This window comes from Ambystoma mexicanum, chromosome 5q (genome assembly GCF_040938575.1).
Source record: "Ambystoma mexicanum isolate Mex_15411 chromosome 5q, UKY_AmexF1_1, whole genome shotgun sequence".
NCBI classification, from domain to species: Eukaryota; Metazoa; Chordata; class Amphibia; order Caudata; family Ambystomatidae; genus Ambystoma; species Ambystoma mexicanum.
The window spans coordinates 108,923,356-108,947,234 of NC_090933.1; the positions used below are offsets into that span (position 1 = coordinate 108,923,356).

Here is a 23,879-nt window from a genome sequence, read left to right on the forward strand (position 1 = left end):
CACACTCTTCATTTTTCATTGCAAAGACATATTTTCATGTTCCAAATCGAAATTAATTTGGCTAAAACACCTCAATGTTCACAACATCCAGGCACATTACCTTAGAAACAAAATATCCAGCACTGAAGTCAACTTGTGCTGAACTGACGCCTGCCTGCTTGCTCCACAAATGCTGGACCTACCTTGACTGCTTCCGCTGATGACCATGATTTCTTTTTTTAAACCCATTCAAACATCCCTCTTGAAGCAAGTCATGCTGGTTTTGGTCTTGTACATAAATCTTTTTTTTGCCCAATGCCTTTAAGTGCTGCCTAGGACCCCTCTTGTATGTGCTTCAACAGCTTACAAAGAGGATTCAGGGACTTTATATGTACAAAGTCTGCCACTGGCATGCATCCTTTGCAATGTTGTTGCTCCTCTCGTTAACAAACAAGATCTGAAATTGCAAAGTAGTGTAATGTAATGAAAAGTGGTCTTGTACAACACCCTTCCGCCACTTTGGTGGCCTTGTTGCTCATGGCCCTGCAAAAGAGGAGGGACGGGTGGGTGCTAATGAGATGGAAGATGCACAAACCTGTGGTGCAGATGGGTGCAGGTTGAATGTACCCGGTTCTTGAGAGCTACTCTGATTCTATTTGTTTTGCGGTGACATTTGGGAATGTGTTTATCTGGAGGAGAGTACCCATTTTTCAATAAATTACATGACTCTATACCTGGTTTAACCGCTTGCATTGGTGGGATTGTATAAGTAAAGAGGTGAACTTTGTGGCAAATTAAATAATTTTGATGTAGAAACTGAATGGCCTCAGGTGGCATCTCAGAGGCTTGTGTGTGGGTGTGTATGTGTGTGTGTGTGTTTGTAACATAAAATGGTCGTCTGAAGCCTCACTCCGAAGAAATGCCTGGATATGCAGACAGTAGCTGCTACAAACTGTGGTAGCTCGTAGACAAAAAAAGGGATGCAACCTTTGCGTCCCTCACCCATGCACAAGCATGCAAGCCTGTCGTGTGGTTATGACTGCACAGATGATATTTTGCCTCTAGCCAGTCATGGGGTTATTATTCCAAAGCTGACATTTTGCCTCCAAACTAGTCTTTGCAGGGATTTCGAGCAATTACGCAAGTTTCAGTTAAGAATCTTTTATTAGGATTCACAAGATAAGGTCTTGTGTTGGATAACTGCCTATAGACACTATAGGGTTGTTCTAGAATAATCTGGAAAGTCCTATTACACTAGTGTCAAGGATGGGAGAGCTCAAAATATGTTTCTCTGGGTGTTTTCTGTACCCCAGGGTAATCAGAGGGCTTAACATAAAATTCTTCAACCTATTGCACAAGTGGTTGTCAATCCAGGAATCCCCTATTCTAACAACTTAAATTCAAAATGATGGCCAACAGAAAGTTCAAACACCACGTTTTATAAGCCTGTTAGCATCAATGCTAACCATAAGCTATAACAAAATTGTTCTCCAAATATGGCCCAAAAATTGTTTCATATCCTCTCTTTTTATAGCCCATCCCTATTCTATAAACCATACATTTTGCTTTCTAGTACAGACACCGACCGCGGTTACGCGCAGTTCTGCCTTCTGCCAGCAGACCTCCCCATGGCCTCTCGTTCATTTCCCACATCAACCTTCATAGGTCTCTTCAAAACATCTAATTTCTCTGGGGCTTCTCCCAGGTCTATCCATGACCTTTGAATCTTTTAGGCTTGCCTCTGGTCTCCCCACAACCTCAGATTCTCTCAAACCTCTTGCAGGTCTCTCCACAGCCTTGATTCTCCAAGGTCTCTCGGTGACCTCATTTAACACAACATTCTTGACAGTAATGGGTAATACTCCTTCCTTATTCAGGGTTTCAGAGAAAAAACGGTTGTCCTCCTGCCAGCATTGGTTCTGCTCAGGTTTCTATGGGAAGCACCTCACCTTCCACCCATCTCTCTTGTATCAAGCTCTGTGGATATGACCTGCCCCTAGGTCCTCTCTTGAACACCGTTCCAGCTCTTCTGATTGCACTCTAGCATAATCCGCACCAGAAGAATTGCCGCACAGCAGTTTACAAATGTACAACTCTTCCTAGGCATGTACTGTGTCCGTCCAGCCTCCTCCCCTGATAGATATATTTCACCTTCTTTTCTAGGACTGGGCCGGTGACTGGTTCCCCAAGCTGGCCCAGGATTGAGGTTTCCATTGTGTAGTTTGCTTTACGTGCCCTGATTGGTTTCCTTTGCTTCATTTGAAGTCAAGGTTCTTTGTAAATTGGACAGGTCTTAATGGATGTTCAACTTGTCCCACGGTTGGTGCAGAGCTCTCAAATCAGGACCAAGACATCTGTGATATTTTGGATTTGCAAGTGTCGGCATAGGCACTTCTGAGGCATCCGTAGTGCTCAGCGGGTTCACAGGGAGCAAAGCGCAAGTGCTCTGATGCTCGTTCTGGAGGTAAAGTGTCTCAGCGGGTTCACAGGGAGAAAAGCGCAAGTGCTCTGATGCTCGTTCTGGAGGTAAAGTGTCTCATGGCTCTCTCTTTATTTTTCTTTCAGGCACAGCGTTCTGCAAACTTCCATGATGCGCCTCTACTTCGCTCTGCAAGCGGGATAAAGTGAAACTGTGAGGTTTAGCTTCATGCGACCTGCTGCCTCCAGGCTGGATGTTTACTGTTAGTATAATTTAGGAAGCATTTACAAGAATCATGCTCTCCATTGCTACAGAGTAGCATTTCTGGGTCTTGCTGGAGCCTGTAAACATGGATCATCTTTTCAGATCAAGATGAAGCCTCTTGAAGTAAGGAAGTACTTCACCTCTGAGGGGAGGACAGGGCAGGGAATCCCTCTGGGTTCACCCTTTGGTGGGGGAGGTAGGACACCGGGCAGCAGCTGGACCAACCTAGTCCCCTGTGGCTCAGCCCCCTCATAACAAAAGGATGGGGAGTCTCCCCTACTCACCACAACTTTACTCGTAAATAACAGCTCGGCCCTGAGGATGGGAGAGCACAGCAAAGCAGGGAGACGTGTGAGGGCATCAAGTCCCCTGCACATCTTCAGAGCCGTCAAAAGGGGACAGGTGCTAATGGACAGCAGGGGTCGTGCTGGCAGCCTGACACCAACTGTGTCTTTGTTTTGTGTTTTAGCACCCCTTAGCCATCAACAGAAGCATGCACAGCAGTGATTGTGGAATGTTTTCGTGATCAGAGCCGATGGGCAAATTAGACTCTGACTATCTAAACCCACACAGCACCTGGTTACCGTCAAAGTGCTAGCACTTGCAAAAACAATATTGCACTGAATAACCAGGTGAAGCCTTTTTCTTAAAACGTCTTCATGTAAAGTCCATTTCCATTGGCTTCATTTTTTCATGGGACTGGAAATGTTAATACCATCGTCAACATGCTACGTGCATAAAGGCACAAATGGACAACAAAACAAGCATTGACAATGCCAACAGTTTGGGATTTTGTGTAGGCATGGGAAAGGCACTTGCCAGGCACAGTCGTAATAGTATTAACTGCCCATTGATGGTAGCAGGTGCAACATGATATGAGTACCTGGGCATCTAATAGCAGTTCCTGACAAGTGCCTAATGCTTCTAAGCAAGCCAAAACTGTTGGCTTTGCCAATTCTTGTTATAACAGGACTTCAGTGAAGGGCACACATACTGCTTATAAATCGAGTGTGCTTAAGACAGACCTGGTTGAGACATTTTTATAACACCAGTGGCGGGCTTAGAACTCCAATTAAGTCATCAACTTTCAGAAGACTGCTTTGAAAAAAACACTGGCAGGCACTAGTGCACATTCTGATCGTAAGGCTTGATTAAAGCAAGTTCCACAAGTTCCAATGAGTGGGGAGGGACAGAAACTGGGTGGGAATGGTAATAGGGATTGATATGAACATGGGCAGTCAAGGGGTGGGCAAATAACCAAACACCATCTACAAGCTGTGTGTCCCTCGACATATAAAGTGGTTCAGATTTATTCAAAACCTTTCACCCATCACTTTTTTGGTTGTAGTTTGTCTCCCTAAGTGAGAAAGGGTATGCCCAGACGTGGATCCCTTGCTTGCTGTACCTTAGGGAACCAAGCTGCACCTCACTCAGGATGCCCAACAAGGCTGACACATGTCATGGGTTGCTTGTGTTTCCGTGCAGAGGGGACCTGGCCGTGAAGTTTGAGCTGGGCTCCTACCATTGGTGGCAGTACCTGACTGATTTGCATATGGCTGGACCCCTTTTACAATGGTGGAGACGGGCTAAAAACCGGTGCTGTGGAAGGTTGCCAAGAGTGATGCCAGTGGTTCAAATTTATTCAAAACCTTCCACCCATTACTTTGTTTACTGTAGTTTGTCCATCCTCCTATGCCATTTCTCCCTATCTGTACTCCTGTGCAATAGTTTTGGGTTGTAGGTGGCGCAGGCAACACGTAATAGCACAAACTAAAAAGCAGGTGTCTCCAGTAGAAGGCTCGATTTGGATTGTGCCTTTAAGTCTTTAAATGTAAACCAGAGGAGAGTTCCCAGTGATCTCAGGTCGCACCACGTTAGGTGACGGCGATTATCCACTTCTGACTGTTAGGCTGTCCCCGTTTTCAATTATTTTACTTGTAGTCCTGCAATCCTAGCGGGGAAATAAACTACAGGTACGGCATTTGAATTCAAAATCACATGAACCAAAACACCAGTACTTGCAGAACATCCGAGACCTGGCAGGGGGAAAATTTAAGAGCTGTTTTCTGTATATTCTTCGAAAATTAGTATATGAGAACAATGGCCAGTAGTTTATCAGGGTTAATATTTTGACTGGGACTTCACATTTATTTCACATGCAAGGTAGCCCTCCCTTCATTGATCAGTTTTACTTTTGAGTGCCGACAGGAAGGATTACCAACATGATGACGCATCTGAAATTCCGGTTGGGATGGTTTAGGGTCATTGGCATGCCGACCCAACCCCATGCCTACTGGCTTTTCAGAGGCAAACTGAGCCTTTCAGTGCTCCAGGGATAGATCCTGGTGCTTTGAGATGGATGCGGTTGGGGACGCAGGAGAGGTGGGTGGGGGTGGGGTGTGACTTTTCCTGCTGCTCCTGCATTGCAGTGATATTTATACGCAGGCGCAGTTGCAATGCAATCATAGCGGCTCTGACCGTCTCTGAAGAGGATGGCTGGAAAAAATGCAGCCATGTTCTACTAGCATATGCAGGAGCCATTAGAATGACCCGGCCTAGCCCTAAGATGGCAGCAGAGAGCGTGGATTAATTCACAGCAGGATTCTTGTGCATTTTCAAAGATATGTTGGCCCCCAAGGACGGCTGCCAAATGTATACTTTCAGACTTCATCTTCTTAGATACAAAGGGTGCAGTTTAAACACAGCAAAATGCACCATTTAAAATAAATGCTTGCTTGTTTGTCCCCATCCACCAGTTTTAATCATAACAGCCTCCAAAAACATCGATCTTTAACTACTGCGGCACCGTTTTTTTAAAATCCAGGATCAGAAACTTCTTTAGTAGGAAAGAGAAAGCTGCACAAGTACAACAGCTTTTAAAGATGCTGCTTGCCGGACTCTTTACTGTCAGATTTGAGGATAGGTACGTTTACTGCCGCCTATGTCCTTCCCCAAGCCATCATTCCAAAATAGACTGGGGATATGAGCAACAACTCCGCTAATCTATACTAAATTAATATGTATTCCCACCTTCTGTGACTCATTATGTTCACACAGATTCACAGATAAAAACGGAAACAAAACGAAATCATATAGGCAACACTTACTCAAACATCCGATTGTCCTCAATATGGCGATGCAATGATATCCTGTCGCTCAGAAAAATATTAATGGCATATTTCTCTACACTTTCCTCCTCCAGTTTCTTTTCGTCCGCGCTGAGCTGTAGACTGGCAGATTTGCCCCACTCTCCTAGGGCATTCCTGTCCGCCGGCGGCTTTGCATAGACCGGTTGCGCGAGGTCTTCATCCTTTTCCTGTGTATTAGAAAATTGCCTCTCCCACCTCCTCTTGGTGGTGAGGGTGTTCCCAGGGTTGTCTTGGAAAGTAGAATTGGACATTTCCACTATGAAGTAGGTAAGCATAACCAGGCTGGCCAGCATGCACCCTTTGGACACCCAACTACATCGTCTCCACTGGATCCTCATAGTTTACGCCTTCTTCTTGGCAGGCGGTTTCTGTTACGAAGGAGAAGTTATCTAAACAGAACAAAAAAGAAGATATAGATTAATTACTTTCAGGAATGTCCCCTTCGACGTGGTTACTCATATCGTGACCGTCCAGATGTTTAAGACCCATGATGCTTATCCACTGACTAGGCTGGCTAGTGCTGATGGGAGTTGCAGTCCAAAACATCTGGAGGGCCAAGTAACTATTAACCTGGCTCTGGAAGAATACACATCGCAGACCTGTGCTTCAACACTTGTATTTCACATGTAAACTGGGAGGCACGTAGCCCAGGTTGGGGTTACACCACTGTTGATGAACGTAGGTTTAAAATTACAAAAGGCACGGAGAGGCTGAACTGGGCTCTGTATCAACATTGTAATCATCATTAGCTTTTATTTTTAGATTTGTATTCACTCTACTGTATTAATGTAGGGTGCCGTGCATTGGAGCAATTTACAAAATTACATAATGACAGCATTCGGGAAAAGTATGCAGGGGTGCTTTGATAATTGTTAAAGACTGGAATATATTAACAAAACAGAAAGAAGATATTTCATAACACATGGGAGAGAGATGGCTGTTGGAGTAGGGGAATGGTGAGTACTTACAGTACAGTAGGAAAAATATAAAAAGGGAGGTGGCTGGGGTAGGATGGGAAGAGCAAAGCAATGAAAGGAAGACCGATTGGCTGGGTAATAGGGGAGATGTGGAAGAGAACAGAGGGCAGTTGTAGTGGATGAAGAACAGTCAAAGGGAAGATGAGACATAGGTAGGGGGATATGGATGGGGAGGAGATCAAGGTGCTAGGAGATGTGGCTGCTCCTGGGAGTCCTGTTTCCCTGGCACCTATGGCATGTGTATGGTACTGCAGGCCCATGCACAGATGTCTTGCACCCACACCATGTGACAGATGGATTCTTTCCCACTCATGGGTAGTGAGGGCCATGAAGGACATACTGCAAGCTTTTTCCTCACTGCTCAAATGTGAGAAGTGGCAGGAGGGTAGAAAATTGACGATGCCCCCAAAGCTCTTGTTCCACTAGTGAGTGGCCAGGCCAGAGCAGTGGAAGTAGTTGTGGCATCTCCAGAACCTCAACTTTGTGGCAGGGATGGGTTAACAAGATCTGCAGTGCAATATAGGCGATATTCTGCCACTTGTAGTGGCAATGCAGAGAAAAGCCAAAGCGTACTCTGGGAACATGGTTTCCTTCACATTGATGACCAGGGGTAAGGGGGTGAAGAGTTGTAGTGTGATCCTGGAGGGAATTGTCAATTTCTCTTCTGGCAGCAGGGTCTAGGAGCTGCACTGCACCCAAGGGGTGAGGTTTCACATACCCACTCAGGTAGGGGTTGGTCAAGCGACGCCGAGTCCCTTACCCATGGATCAAGGGGGTAAATGGCTAATTACTCCAGGTGTAATGTGTTCCCGCGCTAGGCAACACCGAGCTATTGGATCATTTTAGAATGAGGAGAGCAAGAAGGTGATAAGTAATGCACTGGCTCTTGTTTAGGTAGAACACTTCCTCAAAATGGGAAAATATGATTACATATTTGCATGGAGAGCTCTGAAGACCGATTTCTTCTTTTATAAAAGATTTGTTAGTGAATTTTAGTCATCACAGAGCAGATTAAAATAATGCAGCAGTTGCCATCTTTCCTGAAATAATCTTCCCTAACAAAAATTAAGTAACAAGAATACCATGATGTATATTGCACACAATTTCTAGAAAACAGTAAAAAGTAACTGAAAGAACAAAGAAAGAGAGAAGCATTTGGAGGAAAGAGGAGGTGAGAGGACAGGGAAGGATTACCAGAAGGAAGACCATCAACATGGGTAGGTGCCATGATTTACTATCATCCTTGCATCTCACCACTGCGATCAATTACAGGGAAGTCCTCATCCACCACTAACTCCATAAAGGACCACCGGATCTCGGAAATGTATGGGTCCGCCTTGTTAGACGGTGTGATTCTTTCCAAACGCTCCCTCTAAGACTTTAGTAGAAGCCCAACATCTACTGCACTAAGCACCTCACTGCCAAGGTTTAGATCAAATCGAATTAAGTATAAAGTTTGTGTTCATCTTGCGCTAGTTGAGATGCATTCTGAGATAACGAAACATGGGTTTTGCCCCTGGTGAATTTGTGTATATGCATATCCTCAAATAACTGGCATCTGTTATCATGCAAGAAGAATCTTTTATGAACGTATAATCCCTAGTGAACAGACAGTCCTTTTTCTAGGAATGCAACTGTACTATATTCACCACAGACGATGAAACAGAACACGGGAACTGCTGCACGAACAAAGACTTGCACAGCTCAAGCCTAAAGCAACTTCAAAGCTCTGGGGGTGGCAAATCAGAAAGAAGGGAAAGTGCCTGGAAAGTGGAAACCGGGAAAGGGATGGGTTCAAGAAGCTGGGGTTGCTGGCTTGTGACATACGGCACAGCAATGACTCACAGCATGAAAGTCTGAAGTTCGACCAGGTACGGTCCGGGGCTGTACTGGGTTCCCGCTTGGATTGGCGATCTATTCTCCAAGTCCGCCAGCCTGCCAAGATCCCATGTGTTTACTTCTGGCCTTTTTTTCTCTTTCCGCACCCAGAGTATAAGGACCCGATTTACAAAGATGTTTTCAATAGGACTTTCCCATGTTAAAACATTTGTGCAAACCAGGCTCGAAGTCTCTTTGCACATGGGATTGCACATTTAATCCTTTGTAAACAAAAAGAATCTTCTCTTGTCAAATATTTATCATATAACACTTTTTGCTCCTCATGTATGTGCCTGGTGTTTACACTAACCGTCCAAGCGTGCGGACGGCAAGAATCCCAGCGCAGAGCCAAAAAGCAGCACAACAAATGTGCTGGATAGCCTGGAAGAGATGAAGATAATATATGCAACATCCAACATTGGGATGATCTTAGTGGTTGTATAGAGCATGAGTATACTGCCGCCAGTCTGTTGTATTCAATGAGCTACTTGCGGTCTGGATTAAAAATGTGCTAATTTAGCTTAAGCAAAACTGAAGAGTGATGGGCTCAGTGCTCCAGATAAGATTTGGAAGTGGGAGTATTTTACTCTCTAATTTTTATAGTTGAGAGTGAAATTATTTTTTGGGTAGTAAAAATGTAAGTACAATTCCCAATGAGAGTATTTTATAAGCAACTAGAAATATGGTTTAACTGAAAAACGGAAATATTTTTATAATATTTATTTCTTTGCACCTAGTTATTTGTGCACATTAAAAGATACATATTTACTTCTTCCAATCAGGCAGTTAAAATAGTAATTTCTTCCTTTGGTGCACTACTGCTCCAAACATATCATGGAGCTGTGAGGGTGAAAACAGAGGCGCAGAATTCTACATGTCTTTTTCCTACTTTTTGTTAGGAGTATTTGTGCTCCCTATTTTTATTTTTTGGGAGTATTTGCCAATTTTTTGTGAGTGAAAGTGGCCAATACACACCTTATCTGTAGGGCTGGATGGGTTGGAAGGTTTCGAGTGACCCATAACCAATGGACAACCTTGCAGACCATGGTACTGCCGCCTGCCTGGCCTTTACAGAAGACCATTTGCAAATCAGGCTTGATCCGACCCCAAAAGAGGCAGTCCGGCCCGAACTACAAGGTCACATCCCTTCTGCATGATACCACAGGCAGCCCCATGCATTTCCCTCTCTCTAGCCAAGGGTTTAATCAGTTTGAACTAGCGATATATTTAAACTCTTGTGACTACCTGATTTTAGGTATTACTATATGTTTCCGAATGTTGCTATGACATGTGAAATGATATGCTTGTACTATATGTGTGTGTCACCTTATTTCTAGATGCGGTTCGAATGAATACAGTGGATTCTGCCTCAAAAATGCTTTTGTCATCGATGTAAGGATTATGTTCATATTATTCGACTCAAACAACAGTCAAGTGGAGAGTCTAACATTAGATATTCCCAACTACCAAATTGTTTGATCCTCACTGCTGACCAAGTAGAATAAGAAGGTACTTGGGGGCATTCTGCAACGTCGATTGACCTTCCCCCCAGTGCGTGCAGTTTTTTCTTTGGGTTGGGGAATTTCAAAAACCTTTACATGACATTCATTATAAAAAGCGGACAGCCATGGTTACTTATTACTGGTCCCTGCAGATGTTTTGGATTACAACTCCCATGATCCTTCACCACTGATTATGCTGACTAGTGCTGATGGAAGTTGAAGTCCAAAACATCTGGAGAACACAGTATAAATAACTATGCACGTCTGAGGATGAAAAACATACAGAACAAAAGCCTACCTGATACATGGAAAGTCAGGCAGGCAGATCTATGTCTTGTATGCTGGACCTCTTTAGAAGAACTATTTTCTTCGCCTCCATAAGCAGATACAACCTCTGCCTCTCACTCTCCCTATTCAGCATAAAGAAGGTCAACATGCAGGCAGGCTATTAGTGGTGTCCAGTTTTTTGGCCAAAGAGTGTCAATCTGACAAGTTACTTCACTGTGCAGCTTGTAGTTTTGCACACTGTTACTGAACAAACATTCTTTAAAATGCATAATTTGCAACACACTTTACAAAAGAAACTCCCCTTTAGGACATCAGAAATGGCATTCGACCATCTGCATGAATGCCAAATGAATGGCCGCCCACCCTGGGCCCTCCACCCGCACCGTCCTGTGAGGCAAAGAACCTTGGTGTCATCTTTGACTCCACCCTCTCCTTCTCTCCTCACATCTCTGACGTCTCCAAGAAGTCACACTACCAGCTGCACCTCCTCAGAGGAATTCTTCCGTTCCTCATTTTCCCCCAGAAACTCATCGTCTCCAGAGCCCTGGTTCTCTCTAGGCTGGACTACTGCAACAGCCTCTTTCTAAATCTGCCTGCCTCTACTCTTCGGCCTTTGCAAATAATCCAGAACAGGACCTGAGACTTTTCCTTGGCCTCCAGCGCTGAAATCTCTCCACTGGCTCCCAGTGGCTGCAAGGATCAAGTTCAGGACCCCCTGCATCGCCCACAAGGCTTTCTGGGGCCAGGGACCACACTACATCCAAATCTTTCTTCTTAACAATCTTCCTTCTCGAGCCCGCCGCTCATCCACCTCCAACTCTCTGAGGGTCAGACGCTTCTCCAGGCTGAGGGTGGGGTAGATCTCTGACCTCAGCTTGTGCCTCCCTCTGTAACAGCCTCCCTACCTCTCTCAAACTTGAGTAGGACCACCTAAGGTTCCAGAAGCAACTCAAGGCCTTCCTTTTCACTTCTGCTTTCTCTCTCTCCTGCTGATGCTCCTGTCTGCTGTGCTAACTGGTTCCCTGGCCACCCACTGAACCTCACGGGCACCAGGCTCCTGCACGACCTGTGACCACTAGCCCCTTGAACTGCCTCCAGGCCTCCCACCCGCTTAGGGACTCAGCACTTACCGCATCTTGCCAGAGCACTCTCCCCCCCTCTTCCCACCTGGCACTTCTCTTCTTCCCTCCCACTCGCACAATCTGAATGACAAGGGCTAATAAGATCATTTGTCTTGTCCTCCCTCTGTCTACCCTTCCTTGTCTTGTCGCGCCTAGAAACACTTGTGCACAGGTGCGTTATGAATGACTTATATAATATCATATCAATGCATGCAGGTACATTTCAGCTTTCAAATCCAATATCACCTTCTAATGACAAGAGTGAAAACTGCCTTTGTCAGCCAGTAGTCAAATGAGCTGCTGCACCCTATGCAACGCATCTCCAAGCCTTATCGAGAAGTTATGCAGTGGACAGTCCACCTGGCGCTTTGTCCATGGTGGCTTCACTTGGACTAGCCCACCAAAGGCTGCACACATATATTCAGTTTATACGTATGACATTTTTATGATTTAAATTAAAATGCCAAAGCCTCAGAAATAGAATTCGTATAGCATTCTTTTAAGTTATGGCCATGGGAAAAGCACGTTTGAGAGGTTAAGTAAAGATCTGTGGTTTTGAGAACTAGAAAAGGGGTTGCTGTAGGTCAGGGCAGAGGTGCATTGCCAGAGTGGTATGTGGGTCCCAATACAGGAATCGCTGGAGTGCTACATGTTTGGACTGAGGTGCATTGCAATTGGTTATTTATAAGGTGCTTAATACACAGAGGTTTCTATGCACGGACCCGGGGATGCGCTGCGTCGTCTTGCTTCCAAGGCGAGCTCGTTGCCCCTGAGCTATCCTCCCGAGGCATCAGCTCAGCAATGTGTATATCCAAGTTCTGGAATGTGAGTGTGTGCTGAAAGACGAGTAGAAGGAGCATTTTTTTTAGAGTTTAGTGTGGGACCTGGTACAGAATAGCAGGGTTAAAAGGGAACGTCCCAAGTCAATGCTGCGCAGCATTAGTAGAGAAACGTGTGGGTTCCAGCCAATAATGTGAAGCGTGCATCTGTCCATGCTCTTCTGAAATGATAGCTGGAAAATGCTAGACTGTTTGGCCAGCACAGCTTCTCCTCTTGGGCAACAATGTAAATGCGAGTTTATGACCTTAACAACAAAAAAAACCAAACAGGAGCAAAACTCTGTTAAGAGTCCAAAATCCACATTGTCGGGAAAATAATCGAAAATGCAAATAAAGCAGTGTGAGAACAGGTTTTTGGATAGATGGCAGAGGAAGAAAGTGGACATTAAATGGGAACTCTAAAAGCAAACAAGTTTGGTCGAAGTGGTCAGCAAATGCGCATTAGAGAATTGGGGTGTCGCCGAAACATTTTCTAAAATCATACGTTCAAATGGTGTATTTTACAGCACAATTTTAAAGAAAAGTCTATAAAAAGCCATTCGATTTCGAATTGGTTTTCAAGATGACACATGAAAACATCCAGTAAATGTCATGTCACCAACAGAATACAGGAGCATTTTTCATCTGCATAATGCTGCAGCTACAATCTATCAATGCCAGTATTGGTTGCAGTACATCAGTTCCATGAGGTTGCAGCCACAATTTACCTATGCCAGTTATAGTGACTGTACATTATTTTCATAATACTGAGCTCACAACCTCTCTTTGCACTTTAACATTTTTTTCAAATTAATTATAATTAACCTGTTAAGCGACTGCCAGCCCTGAGGGAACCAGTGGAGAGCGGACACCATGCACCGAAGAGGAGCTTGAGGGGGCGACCATTCACTCTGGCTCCACCATTGGTGGCATTATGGAGGCAGCAGGAAAGGCTGTGAGCAGCTGTGAGAGTTTCTTACAAACTGTGTACTGTTCACTATCAGGAAGAACGTGTACTAGGATGCTGCTTATTATGACAAGGCCAAGAGTCATGGCGGCTCCAAGGGTAATCAGCATTTTACAAACCATTAACGGTTTCCAGCATGGAGACAGCAACCATACAGGTGGTCAACGATCCCCTCAACATCCTTGATGACTGCCACCCCTGCCTTCTGGTTCTACTCGACCTCTCGGCCACTTTCGACACAGTAGACCACCAGGCGTTTACGGACACCCTACATCGGCACATGGGGATCAGCAACCTTGTCCTACGCTGGTTCAAGTCCTACCTGGCCAACCGCCATCTATTTGTTCAGAGGGACTCCTCTAGATCGCCAATGCTACCTGTCACTGGTGGAGTCGCACATGGTTCCATCCTCTCCCCGGTGATCTTCAATCTATACATGGAGCTGCTGGTAGTCCTCATAGCCACACTCAGCATCCACAAATACACAGACAACACCAGCTATACCTCAAGATCGACTCCATCAGGGATATCCATAGGCTCAAAACCTGCCTCTCGCTGATCCAGTCTTGGATGTCCAGTGCATACTTCAAGCTCAACCCCACCAAGACCGAATTGCTACTCCTCACCAACACCACCGAACATCCAGACACAAAGAACTGGCTATCAACCATGTACTCGAAGGGCTTCACACCTGAGCTCACCTCCTGCGCCAAGTCTCTTGGGTTCGACATCGACAAACACCTCTCCTTCAAGACACACATAGCTACGAAAACCTAGACAGCTTGGTATCAGCTCTCCCTCCAGCAGAAAGTCAAGCCCTTCCTCCCTCCGGGCAGCTTTAAAAACACTGTTCAAGCACTGGTCCTATACCACCTGGATGGGGGAAATGCACTCCTCTAAGGCCTCCCTTGTGCCCCTGAGAAGTGTCCTACACGTGGCTGCATGCCACATCAAGGGTCTATGTAGATACGACCACATCACCCCGGCCCTCATCAACCTTCACTGGCTCCCACTGCACGCACAAATCCCCTTCAAGTCTTGCTGCATCATCTATAACACAGTCGCCCTCAAGTCACCCAGCTGCCTCACGGAGAAACTCAGCATCTCCGATGGACAGCGCACCACCAGAAACCAGGACACTTCTGGACTTGAAATCCGTTGCTGCAAAAAGTAAAGGACCAGAAAACAAGCTTTCTCTGCCTACATCCAAAGACTATGGAACTTCCTCCACGTCAGCATCAGACTCGCCCCCATGGTCCTACAATTCAGAAAAGAACTCAAGACCCACCACTTCAAGGAATCTCTCCTCAACACCTAGGTCATCAGGTCACCCTTCGCACCACCTGACTTGCTAGATACTGCCCCCCTCCTCCCTGACACCCGGTACAGCTGTACCCCTCCGCTGTGCCCCTCTGTATCCTACTGCCGCGATATATATGTTCCGTTATCTCTGAAAAGCGCTCCATTATGCATCTGTACTGTTGTATACCTCTGTAAAGTGCTCCATTATGTATCTGTTTTGTTGTATACTTCTGTAAAGCGCTCCGTTGCTTCTCGAGGCTAGGTCCTCGCTCAATAATTACAATAATAATAATGATAAGAATCATTAACCCAGGCCCGTCTTACAGTCATATTGCCATAATGAATTACAATATAAGAAGGATCACCACAGAAGATCTAGATGTATGTTTGTATAGTGATGTATCCTGTCTTTATGCTTGCCTGCCAGTGTGCATGGAACCATGGGTGAGTGACAGGTGCATGACTTGATTTAGAGTCCTCAGAGTGCTCCCTTCCTGAGTTCTCCCTGCATCAGTTGGGACAGTTACAGCTGGCACCTCTGTGTGGGGGACGCCCAGTGTCTCTGCTCCATCTCTGCTTCTTCTGTATCCTGCATACTTGTCCCTACCCTCCTTCCTGCTCTCTTGCTGTTGTACCATGGTGTATGCAAATAAACAAATACAACAACAAGCCCTGTCAGCAAAGTGCATACAAAGAAAGTTCATAGTACAGTGACAAGAAAAACACATGCCTTATTTTACAGTAGATTCCAAAACAAATGAATTGGCCTCCGGACCAAAACAATGTCTAAATAAGTTGTAGTGTATTTACAATGACAGCAACACACCATTCAAAAACACACCATATATATTATCAGTGACCGAACGGTGACGAAATTACATACATGTAAATCACAATATGAACATACAGTACAACATTACTACAAATTGCTTTTGAATACAATACTAGTACACTTAGTTTATACACCAGAGTTCTTGATGATATAGTGCACTACTGTGACATGTTTAAATCCCCATCATCAATAAAGGATCTTTCTAATCCAACTATAGCTACTGAACATTCTATTGGATTTGATATTTGTAGTAGTATGGGAGAATTAATTTCACCTGGGGAAAGAGTCTTGATCCCCATGGATTTCCTTTTTACCCTGCCCAAGGGTACTTATTGCCAGGGGTGATTGACCCTGACTATAGAGGTGCCCTAAAAGTCCTAATGTAAAATAATGGTAAAAAAAGCATACCAAGTCATGGCTGGGGAAAGAATAGCCCAAGGCATTTTGGAATGTGCCTTGTTCCCAGAGCTTAAAGAAATCAAGAATTCAAGAACAACAGAAAGAGGAAGTCAAAGGTTTAGGGAAGCGGATCAAAACCCCAAACCACAGATGAAAATAAAGAATAAGAAATCATGTCCGACTTAGATTTTGCTCAGGAAAATCACCCTCTGCTCCCAGAAGCCTTTAAACAAGTTACCAATGAAAAAGAAGGCAGAGCAAAAGGGGCCTGTTTTCTTTCAACAAAATGCGTTATTGTATCAGGGAGATGTGGATCCATCTGGTAAACCCCAAACCCAGATTGTGGTACCAAGAAGTCATAAAGACATTGTACTGGAGATGGCTCATGCTCATCTGACAGGGGGATATCTAGGGACTTACAAAACCCAAGCCCAAATTGTGAATAGGTTTCACTGGCCTAATATCTATGCTGACAAAAGGTTTATAAACAACCTGTGAACTTTGTCAAAAGACCAGTCCAGAAATACCTCCCACATCCCCCTTACAGCCTTACCTATTGATATTCCTTTCTCTCCAATTGGAATAGACATAGTTGGACCTTTGGAAACTTCAAATTTAGGTAAAAAATATATTTGGGCAGGAGTTGGGAGCACTAGAAGTTGGAACAGCTGCACCCGATTAGTACTCTTGGGTGTACCCGGCTGCGTGTGCTGGTGCGTTTTAGGACTGTGCACCAGTGTCCTGAACTGGGACTGCAGAAAGGAGGTTGGAGACCCTGCACAGTCGCGCTAGTTACTACAAAATATATTAGAGTTGTATCCCTCTATTAATGAGTCAGAAACCTGTTGATTGGTGTGGTGGAACAAGCGTTTTTATTCATGTAGCGGACAGGTGTTTTGACCCTCAGGGGTCATTTTCAAGGCTAAACATTTAATTAATCACATTAGTTATTAAGTGAATCACCCAATTGTGTGTTATGCCTAATTGTGAGAAAAAAAAACAGATTTACATGGGGTATTGCATTAACGGTAATTTGACAAATATTGGCAATACATACATGAAAATATGAGTGAACATTGAGCAAGTAGAATTAATTAATAATAGATATAATGGAAAGAGTGACAGTGTTAGTTCCGACAAATTCAGGTCATGTTGGATGCATCATTCAGAGAGGGAGGAAGGGAGGAAACCTAGGAAAGGTAGGAAAACATTAGATTATGTAAATAATGCCCTCATTGTTGGGGGCAACCCACGTGGTAAATATGAAAGAAAGAAAAATAGTCTTACTAATGAGAATTATGGAATTATGGGGACTGGCGCAAGTCCTGATGTGTATTCGAGGAAGGAGCCCCATATACTGGTTCCGTGGGTATCAACAAGGTAATAGATAGGGAGGTCTAGGAAGGAGGAAGTTAGATAAGAGTCATGGAAAAGGAAGAAGCAATGAGTAGTGAGGGAGTTGGCCAGGTGTGAGAATGGATACATGGTGAACCGGGGGGGAGGGTGGAGGCGAAGAGTGTGTGATGGTGGTAGCTGTGGTCCCTGTGTCCAGGATGGTAGGGGGTAGCGAGTCTCGGGGTGTTGTTATAGGCTCTAGGGGCTCAGGGACCATGTGCGTAGGAATCATGGGCCGGTGCATGGATGGGAGTGGTGATGTGTGAGCCTCAGTAGCGGGGCATAATGTCGAAAGTGCATGGGAGGCCAGTAGTCAATTGGATGATGGTGCCTGGTAAAGGGGGGCCCCATATGTGTGAACGCCGCAAAGTAAATTGGAAATTGCTAGTAAGGAATAATACACCTCAGCAGATGTTGAAGGATTTGTTACCATGTATTTCCCAGACAGGTTTCCCAAAAGAGATTTTAACCGATCATAGTTCCACTTTCAAGAGTAAACTTATGTCGGAGGTAAAAGACATTCTTCATATTAAAACACTTAGAACATCAATTTACCATCCACAGATAGCTGGGCTAGTTGAAAGGTTCAACCAACTCCTCTATAACACATTCTGAGGAAGTTGGTTGAAGTAGATGGGAAAAACTGAGATGTTATGATACCCAGGGCCTTGTTTGCCATCCAGGAAACTCCTTGGTCACCTACAGGAGTTTCCCCCTTTGAGTTGTTGCATGGAAGGCAACCAAGCGACGTACTAGACATGTTAAGAGAAACCAGGGAAGAGAGGGAGAGAGACACCATTGCCCTTTATCCCAAACGGCTCAAAATTTGAAAGAAAAGATGGCAGCTGTTAGGAAAATAATTCACTTAAATATGGCAAAGGAACAAGAACAGCAAAAGGAATGTTACAATCAGAAAGCAGTAATGTGATCCTTTTCCATTTGGCAACAAGTACTAGTACTTCTTCCTTCATCTGATAAGTGACATGGACCTTCTGAAGTCATTGAAAAGATGGGAGCTTATAATTACAAAATCTCACAGCCTGATAGACAAATAAAAACACATATATACCACATCAATCTTCTTAAAGAATGGAAAGAACCCATATGTAAAGATACTTCCATCATACTTACTAGTCTATTATCAGAAGAAAATCATAAGAATCAAATAATATCCCCTTAGTTATCTCAAAATAAAAAAAACAAATTTAACTGGATTTATTATTACAATTTCTAGATGTGTTTAGACATGTCAGGCTGAGAGATATCGTGTGTCCGCGGAAGCGGCTGAACTCCCGACAATCCCCCTGAAATGTAATCCTCAGAACAAGTTTATACTCGGCTCTGTTACCTACACCCCAAAGGGAAAGGGGGAAGTGGATAACATAAGAAAAACCAGGCTGGCGACGTCTAGACTAGCTGATGCGTAACCTGAAGTGAATACATAAGAACACACAAAATCCTCAAATTACTTAAATACCTTTTGATTTTGAAAACTCTATAACCTTAACTAAAATGTAAAGAATCATACCTGGTTCTTCTCTTTAAGGATCTTAGAGAAGATAGGAGTAATTGGTGATAAAATCTTTCTACCTTCTTTTGCTTTGAAAATCTTGAAAATAACAGCAACTCCTTTCGAGTAATGTATCCTTAAGAACCTTGACTCATGCCTTTTAAAACTGAATAATGTTCCAGTTATGTTGGGCTTAAAAGGAATCAAGTTCTTCTTTCGTAATAAAGTACATAGTCTCTTTAAGAACTTGCAAACTTGTCCACACGCGCAAAGATTTACACGCGCTGAAGAAAAATACCCGCCGGAGAAGAACACGCGCTGAGGAACACACGTGCTATGAAAACACGTGCTGAAGAAATCACGTAGTAGACTTTTCTTGCGCTCGCGTAAACGCGCAATAAACACCCGCGCTATGAACACACGCGCTGTAGAAATCACGTAGAAGTCTTTTCACACGCTCTCGTACACACGCTATGAATACACGCGCTGAACACACACGTGCTTTTACGAATTAAACGTGGAACTATTAACAGTGTAACATCACAGTTCTAGTTTTGAATTTACATTTACTTTCTCTAAAAGTCACTAATGAATCTGAGCAACAGATTTACATATCCAAATAAAGTCACTTAGCTTAAGAATGTTTCTTTTCCAAAAGAACTTCTGAAAACTCTCCTGTGAACCTGAATACTTCTCCTGAACAACCCCGAATAAGTAGCCGCTCGACTGCCAAGATTTGAAAGTTCAAATCCACTAGGCCCAAGACTTCAGCAGGAGCAGCTACAAACACGTCCTCTCAGCTGGGGTTACGACGATGAAAGGCAGAGAGCGACAGTTTAGAACGTTCATTGTTGTCCTCCAGTTCGCTCTAGCCAATCACAGCTTCTATTGTAAAACTCCATCTTGCCTTGGGCCAGAGCCAGGAATCTGTATAGAAAAGTCAAGGCCAAACCAACTGCAGTAGAAAACTTCTAACACACCCAGAAATAAGGGGAATAATGGAATAATTAAAGGAAACCTGATAAGACCACAACCAGGGAGAGTGAAAGGAGCGTACCATTACATACATACTCCTCCAGGAAAGATTGTACATAAAAAAGTTGTATTGAATCCCAGAAAGTAGAAAACAAACCATTGAAGCAGCAGTAGAGGCTATGTTAAAGGCTGATGTAATTGAACCCTCACAAAGCCTGTGGTCCTTCCCAATTGTATTGGTAGCAAAACCAGACAATTCTTGGAGATTTTGTATAGATTTTTGGAAAGTGAATAAAGTATCTCAGTTTGGTAATTGGTCAATGCCCACAATAGATGATCTAATGGATAAACTAGGTGATGCCAAATTCCTTTCTACTCTTGATCTCACAAAAGGGTATTGGCAAGTACTGTTTAATCCCGCTGATAAACCCAAGACTGGGCTCCTGCTACTTTTCAGAGATTGTTGGATCATGTCTTAAGACCTTTAAGACCAGGCCGGGAGGATAGCTCTGGGGCAATCTTGCGGTTAGATACTGGTGTCCAGTATTAAGCTTGTTATAAAAGAACAATTATAATTACATAACATCTTTCTGTGGGGCCAATATTGATGACATAATTATATTCAGTAGATCATGAACATATGTTCTGTTTATACAAGTCACCAGGGCATTGAGAAAAGCAGGGTTAACAGCCAATCCAAATAAAGTCACATTTCTGGAGTCACTCTGTGAACAACCTCAGGGTGAGGTCATATGTATGATTACTTAAGCTTCTTGTGATAAGAAAAACCGAAGCATTTAGTGTTTTTATTTCTTTTCTTTGTAGGTTTGTGTGTTTCTTGGCTGTGTTACCTTTTGCAACTTGTCCAAGTCTGATGGCCTGGTCAGTGAACGGCAATAGTGAGAAAAGTTGTTCAAATAGTGGTTAAAAGTCACAAGATATACCTTGAAATAATGAGCAAGGCTTTAAACTGAAGCGAAATTGCAGCCCGATTGAACCGCGCAAGGCGTGCTGACAAAACATTTACTTGCCTAGTTTCGTGAGAAAGCCCTTTAATATTTGAAGTCACCTACCCATTTGGTTTAGAGAAATGGAAATGGTACAGTTCACCCTAAAAACTGGCATGCCGGCAGTGACCGTAGCCCTGTTTAAGGATGGAACAGTCACAGCAATGAAAAATACCCAAGCAATTGTTAACACCCCGATTCAGAAACAACGACAAAAAAAAAGCATTGGCTCCCAGAGGCGATTCAAAAGCATTGAATAAAAACAGAAACCACTCAATTACAAGGGGTGCCGACATCCGCCATTATTACAACTTTGGCATGATATCGGAAACTGACCCAAATAAAGCTGGAACAATCAAAGAGAATCAGGCTAAACAAGACAAATTGCGTGAATTGAACAAACGCCTTGATAAAGAGATAGCGGCCATTAAGGTAATTGTGCCAATAATGAACTCTGACAAAGTAGCGTATTATATCGGACACAACTATGGAAAACGAAAGTAGACGCTGTGATGACAAAATCCAGGCGTCATATAAAACATTAGACAAGATTAATGAAGGCCCTTCCAAAATGTGTACTGTAGCGGCCCAACAAAGATTAAGAGAAGCTTATCATAACCTGCACATTACGGGCCAAGTGGGTGAAAATGTACTAAACTTTATGAACATGAGCTCTGCCTCGGCATATGAAGTAGTAGTAGTATATGTCCATTCTAATACGGGCGACCTAATGCAGGTAGACGACTTGTCACCCATTCAAAGACAAAACCCAAATGATTGCAGCCTGGCGGGGAGAACTGAAGAAGACCAAGAAACTCAAACACCAACAAATAAAAAGGCCTCAGTATCGTTTGAGTCATCGGCATGTCTAGGCGAAGACATATCGGTAAATTCTTTGTCATTCGTACCACCAACTCTGAGGCAAGTGCATAGACCATTGGGTGTGCAATCCTCCGTACAACCCACAAATCCCTGCATGGAAGAGGTCTCAATGCAGGTGGATATGAGTAATACACTGTTGCCTATGAATGCAGCCATATTATCACTGGCCAAACTGTATGAGGCAATGGACCAAAAAATCAACTAATCAACTATACTGCTAACGAAACTATCAACTCAAAACAAGGATGGACTGCCTGATGGAGCCACAGGAGAATGTGTACCACAATATGATATTTTTAGACACTGTGGAGTAAAAGATACTGAAACCCAAACAGAGCCTGTGCAAGACACTGGGAATAGGGGAATATTACAGCTGAAGCAATTTAATTTTGGTGGATCCAACTGTGTAAAAAAATCAGTCTAGGATGCCATCCTTGACCTAAGGGTTGGTTGCTGTAGTGAGGATGAAGGAAATGTTACAACAAACCCGCCCGTGATGCAAGAGGAGGTCGATGTGCATTGTGAAGATAACCAATAAGAACCAGCGGCAACTTTTGGCAAGGGGATTATAGAAAGAAAGGATTCCAACAAGGCGGTGAAAGCTCAGAGAAAAAAGGCAAATAGGGTAGCAGCTACTCAACTAATCAATAAGACAAATGTGAAACCAAGAAGATATTTAAAGATCACAAATGTGGCCAAAACTGTGAATATTGAAAATGAAGTGATCCAGGGAAACAAGGGTGAATTGTCTGTGTGAGCTGAAAACAACAAAGGGAAAATAAACTCAATTTTTTGCCACAAACCTCTGCACGACCTAGTGGCTGAAGACGATCGCATGAGGGAGCAAGAAAGGCTCTCGCAACCACCCACTGCTGCTTCAGGTCCGTCTGGATCGATGGATAGAAGACAGAGTGAATTAACAGAAGCCCAAATGATAGAAGAGATAATCAAATCTGTAGAATGCTACATGGGCGACAGATTAAAGGGGATGCCTTAAATTGAAACTGATAAGGTTGCCCAAGAAAACGGGAGGCCTATTTTATAATCTTGTCCAACGAGGATTACTTCAATAGATACAGATGGGAAGTCACAAAATAATGAAATCACAAGACAAACTGTGCAATGGAAAAAGAACATCAGCCTGATGAAAGATCATACATTTAGATCAAGAGCGGTGGATCAAAATAAACCTTGCTGTTTCATATTGGAATGCAGAGACCATCCGTTTGCCCAGTTTGACCTAAATCGGTCGAACGTCCTAAGTATATGCAAGGACCTACCTGAATTGAGAAACATAATGACATCAGATATTAATAGAGCTGAGTTTTTGAATGACCAGGACCTGTCAAAATCACGTATCTCCATTCGGTCGGCTGTATTGGCTGACATCTTGTGGCTTGCAAGGGACACCCTCCTTCACATGGGTTTCAACTTATTTAAAGATGATGCACAGACAGTGGAGAAACTTTGCTGAAAATGTTGGGGGGACATGACCTCTGAAGAAAAGGTGCCCCATTCAAATGAATGGGGACAAAATAGTGTGCCATGAAAGTTGGGGGGACAAATACCCCCGCCCCCCCAAAATTACGCACATGTGCACAGATGGTAGAGAGTGATAGAATGGGTCAAAAGAAGTGGTCCCCGCGCATTTATGGGTCTAGTTTGTACAGCTAGAGTAAGGTGGGAAATCAACATGTAAACCAGGCATAACAACTCATGGAGAAAGAAAAATTCCAGCTTTTATGCTGGAATACACATGGGTTCTCACATTTTCTTAATGCGCAAAACACAGAGCTTAACCTCTTTGATATACTAGTATTTCAGGAAACCTGGTTAGTAGAAACCCCTATATGGGATGGCTATGAGATAATAATAGAACCTGAAATAAGCATACCTAGGGGGCATCCGATGGCAGGCCTCATGGTAGCTATAAGAAAATCAAAGGGGTTCAAGGTATCGATATATGATCTGCATACACCCTTTATCCAAGCTGTCAAACTGGTGAATGATGTATACTCAATCTTGGTTGTTAACATATATTGGGGTAGGGCACATTTGTCGCCAGTGTCTTTTTTAGAACTTATAGAGGAACTCTTTGTCAGGATATCTGCTGAAAAGTGTGTTGATTATATAATAGTCTTGGGTGACATTAATCTCCACCTTATGGTGAAAGGAAAAAGACAAACATTGGTAGAGGAACAAAGATGGCTCAAAA

The 23,879-nt window shown here is 43.7% G+C and overlaps 1 protein-coding gene across 3 annotated transcripts in view; it reads right to left on the reverse strand.

Moving 5' to 3' along the window:
• GALNT4 (polypeptide N-acetylgalactosaminyltransferase 4) overlaps positions 1-23,879 on the reverse strand; it is a 492,533-nt gene that overhangs the window by 261,520 nt on the left and 207,134 nt on the right. For all 3 annotated transcript variants that reach the window (XM_069620611.1, XM_069620612.1, XM_069620613.1), the window contains one exon: positions 5,770-6,200. In XM_069620611.1, the coding sequence (XP_069476712.1) occupies positions 5,770-6,149 (380 nt within the window). In that variant the 5' untranslated portion in view covers positions 6,150-6,200. The remainder of the gene's footprint in view (positions 1-5,769; positions 6,201-23,879) is intronic.